The sequence below is a fragment of the Salmo salar genome, chromosome 18 (assembly GCF_965601325.2).
Source record: "Salmo salar chromosome 18, fSalSal1, whole genome shotgun sequence".
NCBI lineage: Eukaryota > Metazoa > Chordata > Actinopteri > Salmoniformes > Salmonidae > Salmo > Salmo salar.
Window position 1 is genome coordinate 20,500,556 of NC_138308.1, and position 12,564 is coordinate 20,513,119.

The following is a 12,564-nucleotide window of genomic DNA, read 5'->3' on the forward strand; positions in this document are numbered from 1 at the left end:
CAATGCCCTCATCCTCAGGGCTCTAGTGGTCACTAAACGGTTTGATGAGCATGAAAACAATGTAAACCATATGCCGTGGCCGTCTGTCACCAGATATCAACGCAATTGAACACTTACAGGAGATACTGGAGCAGCGTCTGACAGCGTTTTCTACCACCATCAACAAAACACCAAATTACTCTTGAAAGTTGTAATAGTAGATTGCACAAGATGCAATTTCGAATTTGGGTAGTGAGTCATCAGTTTTTCTCTTGTCATGTCATTGCATACCTTAGAGGAGAACTATTTATAATTTCTAAGAAATGTCCAGATCAACTAGCCCATGTCAGCTAACAATTTTTTGCTAGCTTTTTTTTATCCCATAGATCTGGTTGTAATGTTTGAGTCACTCAAATATCACATGAATGCATGCACAATAGACATGGCAAAATGTATAGAATTGCAGGAAATAAGATTAAAACCTGCAAAATGTTCTCCTTGCCAACAAGAGGGGTGTGAACAGTGCCTGTGCCTATAGAAATAGACGTGGTGTATATACACACGGGGGGGGGGGGATGATCCTCTGTGTTACACCATGTTGAAGGGGGCCCCAGAGTGAAAATGTTTATGAACCTCTGTGCTTCGTCCGGGTGGGACATAAGACCACAGCAATCTTGGGTTCCGTCTAGCCACAGCTTCCAATCATGGACAGAGGACACTGCTAAAATGCTGAATAATAAATTGTTTTATTTGAAAGCCTCCCAGATATAACTCTCTGTCCTATTCATTTATTCTAGCTTACAGCCATCTGGTATACACAAAAAAAACACATGAAAAATTGTAATGTTGATTCACACAAATTAAACATACATAATTACGTTAGCTGTCATTATTCTAAAATAAAAATGTTTTTTCCAGCTTAGTTTGCAACCATGGACTAACTTCTCTCCCAAACTATGGCCAGGAGACAAAAAAAGTGTTATATACAGTACCAGTCAAACGTTTGGACACACCTACAGTACTCAAAGGTTTTTGTTTATTTTGACTATTTTCTACATTGAAATAACACATATGGAATCATGTAGTAACCCCCAAAAAAAAAAGTGTTAAACAAATCAAAATATATTTTATATTTGAGATTCTTCAAAGTAGCCACCGTTTGCCTTGATGACAGCTTTGCACACTCTTGGCATTCTCTCAACCAGCTTCACTTGAAAATGATTTTCCAACAGTCTTGAAGGAGTTCCCACATATGCTGAGGTCATCTAATGCAGCACTCCATCATACTCCTTCTTGGTCAAATAGCCCTAACACAGCCTAAGCACAAACCAGATGGGATGGCGTATCGCTGCAGAATGCTGTGGTAGCCATGCTGGTTAAGTGTGCCTGGAATTCTAAATAAATCACAGACAGTGTCACCAGCAATGCACCCCCACACTATCACACCTCCTCCTCCATGCTTCACAGTGGGAACCACACATGCGGAGACCTGTATTTTTGGAACCAAACATCTCATATTTGGACTCATAAGACCAAAGGACAGATTTCCACCGGTCTAATGTCCATTGCTCGTGTTTCTTGGCCCAAGCAAGTCTGTTCTTCTTATCGCTGCCCTTTAGTAATGGTTTCTTTGCAGCAAGTCAACCACAAAGGCCTGGTTTCCAGTTTCCGAGCTAGTCATGGGTGCACCTCAGCCACGCTCAAGGTACTAAACGATATCATAACCGCCATCGATAAAAGACAGTACTGTACAGCCGTCTTCATCGACATGGCCAAGGCTTTCGACTCTGTCAATCACCACATTCTTATCGGCAGACTCAACAGCCTTGGTTTCTTAAATGACTGCCTTGCCTGGTTCACCAACTACTTTTCAGAGTTCAGTGTGTCAAATCAGAGGGCCTGTTGTCCGGACCTCTGGCAGTCTCTATGGGGGTGCCACAGGGTTCAATTCCCGGGCCGACTCTTTTCTCTGTATATATCAACGATGTCTCTCTTGCTTCGGGTGATTCCCTGATCCACCTCTATGCAGACGACACCATTCTGTATACATTTGGCCCTTCTTTGGACCTCCAAATGAGCTTCAATGTCATAGAACACTCCTTCCGTGGCCTCTAACTGCTCTTAAACGCTCGTAAAACTAAGTGCATGCTTTTCAACCGTTCGCTGCTTGCACACGCCCACCCGACTAGCATCACTACTCTGGACGGTTCTGACTTAGAATATGTTGACAACTACAAATACCTAGGTGTCTGGCTAGAGCGTAAACTCTCCTTCCAGACTCATATTAAACATCTCCAATCCAAAATAAAATCTAGAAATCGGCCTCCTTTACTCAACCTGCCAAACATACCCTCGTAAAACTGACTATCCTACAGATCCTCGACTTCAGCGGTCATTTACAAAATAGCCAACAAACACTCTACTCAGCAAACTGGATGCAGTCTATCACAGTGCCATCCGTTTTGTCACCAAAGCCCCATATACCACCCACTACTGCGACCTGTATGCTCTTGTCGGTTTGTCCTTGCTACCTATTCCTCGCCAGACCCACCGGCTCCAGGTCATCTATAAGTCTATGCTAGATAAAGCTCCGCCTTATCTCAGCTCACTGGTCACAAATAACAACTCCCACCCGTAGCATGTGCTCCAGCAGGTATCTCTCACTGGTCATCCCCAAAGCCAACACCTGCTTTGGCCGCATTTCCTTCCGGTTCTCTGCTGCCAATGACTGGAAAGAATTGCAAAAAAAATAAAAAAATGGCTGAAGCTGGATACTTATATTTCCCTCACTAACTTTAAACATCAGCTAACTGAGCAGCTAACCGATCGCTGCAGCTGTACATAGCCCATCTGTAAATAGCCCGTCTGATCTACCTACCTCATCCCCATATTGTTTTTATTTACTTTTCTGCTCTTTTGCACACCACTATTTCTACTTGCACATCATCATCTGCACATCTACCACTCCAGTGTTAATTTGCTAAATTGTAATAACTTCGCTACTATGGCCTGTTTATTGCCTTACCTCCTCATGCCATTTGCACATACTGTATATAGACTTTCTTTTTTCTATTGTGTTATTGACTGTACGCTTGTTTATTCCATGTGTAACTCTGTGTTGTTGTTTGTGTCGCACTGCTTTGCTTTATCTTGGCCAGGTCTCAGTTGTAAATGAGAACTTGTTCTCAACTAGCCTACCTGGTTAAATAAAGGTGAAATAAAAAAAAATAATTCACGCAGTCTCCTCTGAACAGTTGATGTTGAGATGTGTCTGTTACTTGAACTCTGAAGCATTTATTTGGGCTGCAATTTCTGAGGCTGGTATCTCGAATGAACTTATCCTCTGCAGCAGAGGTAACTCTGGGTCTTCCTTTCCTGTGGCGGTCCTCTTGAGAGTCAGTTGCATCATAGCGCTTGATGGTTTTTGTGACTGCACTTTCAAAGTTCTTGACATTTTCCAGATTGATTGACCTTAATGTCTTAAAGTAATGATGGACTGTCATTTCTCTTTGCTTATTTGAGCTGTTCTTGCCGTAATATGGAATAGGGCCATCTTCTGTATACCACTCCTACCTTGTCACAACACAACTGATTGGCTCAAATGCATTAAGGAAACAAAAACCCACAAATTAACTTCTAACAAGGCACACCTGTTCATTGAAATGCATTCCAGGTGACTACCTCATAAAGCTGGTTGAGAGAATGCCAAGCGTGTGCAAAGCTGTCATCAAGGGAAAGGTTAGCTACTTTGAAGAATCTCAAATATATTTTGATTTGTTTAACACTTTTTTGGTTACTACATGATTCCATGTGTTATTTCATAGTTTTGATGTCTTCACTATTATTCTACAATGTAGAAAATAGTACAAATAAAGAAAAACCCTTGAATGAGTAGGTGTCCAAACCTTTGACTGGTACTGTATATATATTTATCAGGGCACATATTCCGACTTTCACTGCCCGGTTTAAGTTAGGCATGTGCACTTCAAGTCAAAATATGGCCCTTAATGCATCTAACGTCGAAGGATTTCAGAAATGGTTCAAACATTCCACCACTACTGGCTTCCTTTTTAAGAGAGAAATGTCTGGATTGAAGGGGCTCAAGGCGAATATCCCCAAACTCCTCTCATGTTACAGCTGTAGATGGCTTTAGAGAGGTTTACATCAATAAGCCTATATAGAGACATCTGATCTGCCATTCACATTCATACATTTTTGACATAGCCGAAGCTGTCAATGAGACCAGCATTGTGTCTGTCACATGGGTACATGCTAAACTCATTAAAGTTTATGTACTTTTAATATAGCCATAAACATACAACCTTATACCCCTTGAACGAAGGTGTCCCAACCTTTTCTTTAGAGGACAACCACCGCTGCCTCCTCAAGCTAAGAGGCAAAATAACATTTGTCAAAACATTCACCATTAGAAGAAATAGCACATCAATTCAGCATTCAAATTATGTCATCATTATCGATTTAGTACTGCTACTCTTTAGGACACAAAAAAACCCCATCATGACATAAAAATGTACAACAATGATTAGAGGCTAGACCTCTTTTTAAAGAATAAATACAATTGAGGTCCATTATATTAACCTGTCCTGTCTCACCATTCAGTTCTATTATACTGGGCCATGCTGCATTTTCATAACAGAAAGTGTCATGTTATCATCAGTTCAGTCTCTCCAGTCAGACAGCTGAACTGAGGTAATTTCTTAAGACTCGATCCAGCTCTACTTCAGAGAAAACATGTTGTGCTGTTGGAATGGTAACACAAATCATTTTAATGCACCAGTGTATCGAGGATCATTAGAGACCATTTTCACATTCATGGTAATCAGTACGTTGTCTGTTGTGTGGATTTGTCCGTACATTAGATCCCCAGTACTGTGCATTTGGCCCCCTCGCCCATTGGCTTTGTACAATTTGTTAGCTTCTTTAGTAGGTAGTTGTGACTAAAGTATTTTTGGCATTGCAAACTTGCCAGCCAATGTAATTCAGGACAGTACCAATACATGATTGTAACTACCAACGTCCCCTTTCAGCCTCAAGATAACTTTGCCTCAAACTTCTGTTTTTAAACAAGTCAACATTGAAAAGCCCTATACATTTGACAAAGTTCAAAGATGGCATATCACCACTGAACTGCATTAAGATCAACATGTATGTCAATAAGACAGATAAATAATCACAAGAAGCTTGTCTTTATCAGTAGGGCCAGGATGATACCAGTATCAAGATACTCGTCAGTATCGTGGCAGGGAAACAAAGCACGAAGCGGGATTAACTTCTTTAGGAAAACAGTCCTAATGTCAGAAACAAACATCATTATGATGTCATCTATAGTCACATTTATTTCTTTTCCGAGCTATTTTTTTTATTTACCTTTATTTAACTAGGCAAGTCAGTTATGAACAAATTCTTATTTACAATGACGGCCTACACCAGCCAAACCCAGACGACGCTGGGCCAATTGTGCGCCGCCCTATGGGACTCTCAATCACGGCCGGTTGTGATACAGCCTGGATTCGAACCAGGGTGTCTGTAGTGACGCCTCTAGCACTGAGATGCAGTGCCTTAGACAGCTGCGCCACTCAGGAGCTATAGCACACTATTTTACATACAGTAGGTTTTTAAAAGGACCAAAGAGTTAGCCTGCTTCGGGTTTTCATTTTTGCAATGGAAAAAATATTGTGATACTGGTGTCCTTCCGGCCCTATTTATCAGTAAGACATTCTGGCAGGCTGCATTCAGGAACACACTGCTCTATTGGCCAAGTCTACAACAGCCAGTAAGATGTATTTTCTGGGTCTGTATCGAGAACACTGTTTGACAAAATAGGGATTCAGTATCTCTTACAAAGACTTGTAGGTGTGCTGCACAACTCTAGTACAGTCCTTGAGGTCCAGAGGGTTTCCTGGTTTTCATCATTCTTTCAAAGTTAGCAACTAGCCTTTGATACAAGATTATTAGCAAGTCAATGAGCTTTAAAATCTTAATGACATGTTAGAGGACTGAAAACCCTCTGGGACCATCTTGCAAGGACATGGTTGGAATAGGATTGGAACAAGATTAGAACACGGTCAAGACTGGCTAAGGGTCAGTAAATGATTAGGACATAACCAAACAATTTAACGGTCCTTCATTAACTGCTATAACATCACCGGCTATGGAAAAAAAATATTATATATGAAAACATAAATAAATAGACAGGACATTTCACTCGTCTCACTGTTTTTGGTTTTGGGAAGACTAATTACCATATAAGGCTGGCATTATTATTCTTACATTCATGCGAACAGGACTTGAACGATCATTTGGAACCGCTTCATGCCAACCTTGTGGGCAGTCAGACAGACACGCGCGAGGCAGAGGAACACAGACACATAGTACAATCAAGCTAAGGAAGGCACTGGAACAATTCTAAATACCACAGATTCTTCTGCTTTCAGCATTCAATCTTGAAAAAGGTAAAAATCTAAAAATATTTTTGGGGACATTATTTGTTTTGAAAAATAAAGTTGCAATTGTTAGAAAAAAATTTTTTTTTGCACCATTGCCACGTTGTAGTTGACAAAAAAGTAATTTGTTAAAAAATAAAAAAAATGCTTTGCATCTAAAACTCCCCCAGACAACGTATGGCATTTTGGTTATCAAATAAACATTTCAGTGACATGATTTGCACTTGGTCGACCTTATCGGACCAGAATTTCTCAAATTATTTGCAGAGAAAAAGAGTCTAAACTACTTGTTACAGCCACGGTCAAAACAAAAAAACTAAAATAATTGAAATATAATATTTAAATATCAACCAGATCTGCTGTAGACAACGCAACATTGCAAAGTGTCTCAAGCAAAAAAGACATGATCAAAGTAGTGTGCTAAGTTTTCAAAAACCTTTCCCCAAATAAAATTATTTTTAGCGCTAGTGTAAGACTATGGTCACAGTGCTAGCCAGAACTGGGATTTTTCTAATATGAGCCCAACAAGTCAAGGGAACAGCACTGGCTTGGCAACACGACACCATCTCCTTCAGACGATCACAACTTCAGGAGGTCTCTCGCTCAGCTCCCACCCCTCACGTAACCTGGGTCACTGGGTGTCCACTTTGCTGTACTTTACCCCCTGGCTCCACAGAGACGATCGCCATGAACACGGCAGCTGATAATTTCGAGGGACAATGCCCTTGACGTTTTCCTCAAAGTACTGGAACAGTCGAAACCACCAGACTCTGGAGAATGGGTTACTCTGGGACGTCTCTTTCAGCGCCTGAATGAAAACACAACAGAGAAAATAAATACAAGTAGAATAATGCCACTTAAGCTAAAATAAGCCACATTTAACATCAGATAATGGAGACCGGCGTGTTGGCTCCCCACCTGCTGGTTGGCCATGGTGTGGTACCACCAGAAGAGACGTGTTGTGATGAAATAAGCCACCACCACGTCCACAGTATAGTGGTCATGGGCCAGCAGGATGCAGAAGATGCCTACTGCACTCAGAGTCCAGCAGAACCAGTGGTACCACCAAAACCTCTTAGGGGAATCTGACAACAGAGAGAGACAGGGAAGGGTTAATGGAATATACAGAGAGACATTATTTTGTTTCAATAATCAACAATGAAATGCATTTACCTAACACATTGTTCCAAAGCAAACTATGTAGTCTTTCAAACCAGACTTCCACAACCATCCACTAGATGTCACTGCAGCATAAAAGACATGGCTAACATCACAACAGTACAGTTCAACATAATGTGACACCACTGTTATTAACACAGAATTTACACAAGAAGTCGGCTTATCTCTCTATTGCTTGGGCAAACCTTTACTGAAATTCTAAAACCTTTTGTATGAGCAGTGGAAAACAGCCAACTGGTAATCTCAGAGAAGAGAACAGAGAAAAGGTGAAAGGACAGAAGTGCTAAGCTTATAATGATAGAGTAAAGTGATGGTGTTAGCATGACGGTAAACCTGTAGCCTACTTTTACCCTTTGATAAAGGGATAGGTTAGCATTAGCATGGTTGTGTCTATGTAATACTTACACTCTTTGATAAAGAGATATGATAGCGTTAGAATGACTGTGTGGCCGCTGTACAGGTAGTCTCCACACATGGTGTGGGAGCCGGTGATTGACAGGCCTCCGCCGGCGATCAGCTTTATGATCCTCCTCATCTGAACCTCCCAGTTCCCAAATAGCTGCAACGACACACATACCGTTATGTGTCAATTTATGTGTCAATATGTCAATCATTCAACAATGTCCAGTAGAGGTCGACCGATTAATCGGAATGGCCGATTAATTAGGGCCGATTTCAAGTTTTCATAACAAAATCGGTAATCGGTATTTTATTACACCTTTATTTAACTAGGCAAGTCAGATTAAGAACACATTCTTATTTTCAATAACGGAATGGGGGTTAGCTGCCTTGTTCAGGGGGGATTCGGGGATTAGTTTTTGCAACCTTCCAGTTACTAGTCCAACGCTCTAACCACCTGCCTTACATTGCACTCCACGAGAAGCCTGCATGGCAGGCTGACTACCTGTTATGCGAGGGCAGCAAGAAGCCAAGTTAAGTTGCTAGCTAGCATTAAACTTATCTTATAAAAAACTATCAATCTTAACATAATCACTAGTTAACTACACATGGTTGATGATATTACTAGTTTATCTAACGTGTCCTGTGTTGCATATAATCGATGCGGTGCCAGTTCATTTATCATCGAATCACAGCCTACTTCGACAAACGGGTGATGATTTAACAAGCGCATTTGCGAAAAAAGCACTGTCGTTGCACCAATGTACCCAACTATAAACATCAATGCCTTTCTTTAAATTCAATATACAAGTATATATTTTTAAACCTGCATATTTAGTTAATATTGCCTGCTAACATGAATTTGTGTCACTTCTCTTGCGTTCCGTGCAAGCAGTCAGGGTATATACAGCAGTTTGGGCCGCCTGGCTCATTGCGAACTGTGTGAAGTCCATTTATTCCTAACAAAGGCCGTAATTAATTTGCCAGAATTGTACATAATTATGACATAACATTGAAGGTTGTGCAATGTAACAGGAATATTTAGGCTTAGGGATGCCACCCGTTAGATAAAATATGGAACGGTTCCGTATTTCACTAAAATAATAAACGTTTCGTTTTTGATATGATGTTTCCGGATTTGACCAAATTAATGACCAAAGGCTCGTATTTCTGTGTATTATTATGTTATAATTAAGTTAAAATAAGTGTTTATTCAGTATTGTTGTAATTGTCATTATTACAAATAAATAAATAAATACAAAAAAAAGCTACAAAAAAAAGGGCAAAAAATTAATAATATATATATAATACATATTTTTTTATTATTTTTTAATATAAAATCGGCGGATTAATCGGTATCGGATTTTTTGGGTCCTCCAATAATCGTTATCGGCTTCGAAAAATCATAATCGGTCGACCTCTAATGTCCAGTCAGCTAGTCACATGTCTGTATGCGCTCTCTTAAGGTTTTTGTTCTCCATTATGTATGCTACAGTTTAACTCAAATAGGGAACACAGAAGACAAACTTTGTGGATCAGGTACAGCAGGTGACTCAACCAACACTACATTGCATGCATGCATGTGGTAGGCACACACACACAAAAATAACCCCATGCACACACACGCACAAATAAACACGCGCCACACACACACACACACACACACACACACACACACACACACACAAATAAGCACAAGAGGAAGCCACTTCACAGTTGGTCTGTGTGATGGAGGACAGCCTGTTCCAATTCAGATAGAGGTTTAGAACAGGAAACCAGGCCCAGGGCATGACAGTACATAAAAAGACCTTCATCTGTTGCTGGGAGGGGAATAGAGTAGAGGAGGAGGGGAGGAAAGTTGGAGGGCGGAACGAGGGAACAATACACATCCCTCCCAATGGCCTTGGGCAACAGAGGGAGTGGGAACGTTTCTATACACTGAACTCCCACCCACCGCTTTGTTCTGTGGTGGGAGGAGCTACCATTTTGTAAACTTAAATTCTTCGATACTTCAAAAGAGTTTCAATAGGGAACTATATAGTATTAAGATGAGTCACATTTAAACCACATGCTACCTCAGTATAACTTGACCTCATCTGGCTCTTTAGTCACAGGGTTAGGATGTGAGAAGCGAAAACAGTGAAAGGAAACTCATGCCTGATGAGCACTCGAGCAGTTTAAAAAATAGCTCTTTTAAGTTGTACACATGCAACAGAATGGTTTTTATCTTTTTCATGTGATCAATGTCCTGTGAAGAGGACTGGGGGGCGTTAAACTGAAAACAAGGTCTAGATCTCTTTCTGTTGAGTTTGTCTTTAGGGGGTGTTGTTTTTAATATCCAACTGTAATGTTTATATGCAAGAATAGCCCAGAGAATCAGAATACTATAGCAGCAATGACACATCATTGATGGAAATAGATGCGGGTGCTGGTAGGTCACAGTGAGTGTTAGCAACTGACTGCCTACTGTTGCTTGGATTTGGAAGGAAACAAACCTTTGGAGAGCATTGGAAGTGCATCCCTGGAACAGGCAGAGTTGTTATGTACATGGTGACACATCTGTACAGGTAGAGGGTACCCACAATGAAGAAGAACCGACGGATGATTATTGATCTGGACACAGAGATACAGGTTATTGGTTAGTTATCTACGGTCACATTCCAGGCTGACTACATTGCAGATGTTGCATTGCATCAACCTATGGTTGCATGCCACATCATTAACTGCCAAGTCGAGCATCAGATTGCTATATCATATGTGGTTAGCTGATATGTTAAACGCATATCCAGGCGTGGTGAGATCTGGCAGACGATTGCAATTTAGTCAGCCTGTAATGTAGCCATTGGGTATCCCAGAAAAATAAAGTTCAAAGTTGAAGGTTACAATTTAAACAGGTAAACACTGCCCCATGGTCTACTCTTATCACACTAATGTTGTCTCACCTGTACTTGAGCAGGGTCCACTGCAGCAGCCACAGACTCACCAGCAGCATGCCATTGATCTCGCAGATAGAGAAGGCCCACTCCACCCGGTCAAAAATGTCAAAGAACTTATCGGGCAGCGGTGGGGTATGCTCCTTGGCCGGCACCCTCTCATGGACCACCGAGATGACCACAGTGGTAGTGACAAAGCAGCACACTGCGTAGAGGAACGCTACGCCTGTCTTGCCCCACTCCTGGGGGAACCCAGAGCGTTCAGCCTCCAACATGGGGATGGGGATTTGGACCATCTCCTTCCGGAAGCCATTAAGCCCCAGCGAGCTTTTCCGCAGGGGCTTGGCAGTGCCGTTGGGCAGCCTCCCATGGCCATTGGCGTGGCCGTTTTTTTGGTGCTCCTCAATGTGGTGCTCGATCCGTAGGGTCTCCAGCCGTTCCAAGAGCTGCCGCCCGTTGTCTGAGGAGACCAGTGAGAGGGGCGGGGTCAGGAAGTCATTCGGGGTGAGCCGCAGCAGGGCAGGGCCGTCCGCCTGCTGGAGGGAGTCGCCGTACTCCTGCATCCCCTCCTCGCTCAGCCAATGGGACACCTCCTCCGCCGACCACTGCCCCACCTTCTTCATCTCGGCCAATGGGGAAGGGGGGAAGGGGCCAAGGGGGGCCCGAGGACAGAGAGGGAAAGGCTGCAGGAGATATGGCAGTCTATGGAGTAGTAAATCCTCCCCAGCTGTGGCTCATGGCGTTTCAGGAGCATTGGATGGGGACACCCGGAAGACTTAGCAGAGTATGGAAGGTAGCTAGTAGCCAGCTGCTTCAGCCTGCTATGTGCTTCTTCACCTCATTACTTCAATGGGGTTCCCGTATGTCTCTTTCCTGGGAAAGGAGAGAAAAAGGGTTGAGACTTGAGATTCAACCTAGAGCAGACAGTGACCAATCGTTGAATTATAGAAAAGGATAATTAGCTTGTAACATGGCCTTTAGTACCACAGGTAGGTCACTGAAATCAACACTGAAACCAGTTAAGCTCTATTTCCTTCAGATGAACACATGCTATCAATTACGCACATCATTCAAAAGCTATTTTTACAACAGCAACACTCATAGGAACAACCCAATAGAAGCACGTTTCCGTCTTTGATCTCTACAGTAGACAATCCTTTCAGAGGACACACATCCTGTGTGGCTTTAGCCTTTTTATGTACCAAGCCACTGAGAAATATCTATGACTATCATATTCTGACAGCCAATTAAAACCAGTAAAACCACAACAGACAATGACATTGAGATCCCATTGTAAACTGTCAACATACTGTATATTACAGCCCTAAAAAAAAGGTAAATATTGCTGGTTAGGAATCTCCCTACAGTTTGATACAGTATACTGATTTATCAAAGACTTTGATAAGCAGAAGTGACAGGACTTGCTTCAGTATACCCTAAAACTAACCTAAGTCAGTCATCTTTTAGACAGTTACCACCTAAAACCACTGAACAAATTACAGACCAAGCAATATGATTGCTACTGTTGGGCGACCCAGACCCCAAAGTGATTCTTATCACCTGTATGCTAGGATTTCCTTTGTGTTGTTTTAGGAATGTTGTATTCTCCC

General features: G+C 41.9%; 1 protein-coding gene across 4 annotated transcripts in view; it reads right to left on the reverse strand.

Annotated features, from left to right (window-relative positions):
* Positions 1 to 706: 706 nt before the first annotated feature.
* LOC106577006 (phosphatidylcholine:ceramide cholinephosphotransferase 1) overlaps positions 707 to 12,564 on the reverse strand; it is a 48,576-nt gene continuing 36,718 nt past the window's right edge. For all 4 annotated transcript variants that reach the window (XM_082964781.1, XM_082964780.1, XM_014154639.3 and 1 more), the window contains 5 exons: positions 10,964 to 11,827; positions 10,517 to 10,634; positions 8,028 to 8,181; positions 7,362 to 7,528; positions 707 to 7,251 (listed from right to left, as the gene is read on the reverse strand). In XM_082964781.1, coding sequence (XP_082820907.1) covers positions 7,075 to 7,251; positions 7,362 to 7,528; positions 8,028 to 8,181; positions 10,517 to 10,634; positions 10,964 to 11,577 — 1,230 coding nt within the window. In that variant the 5' untranslated portion in view covers positions 11,578 to 11,827 and the 3' untranslated portion in view covers positions 707 to 7,074. The remainder of the gene's footprint in view (positions 7,252 to 7,361; positions 7,529 to 8,027; positions 8,182 to 10,516; positions 10,635 to 10,963; positions 11,828 to 12,564) is intronic.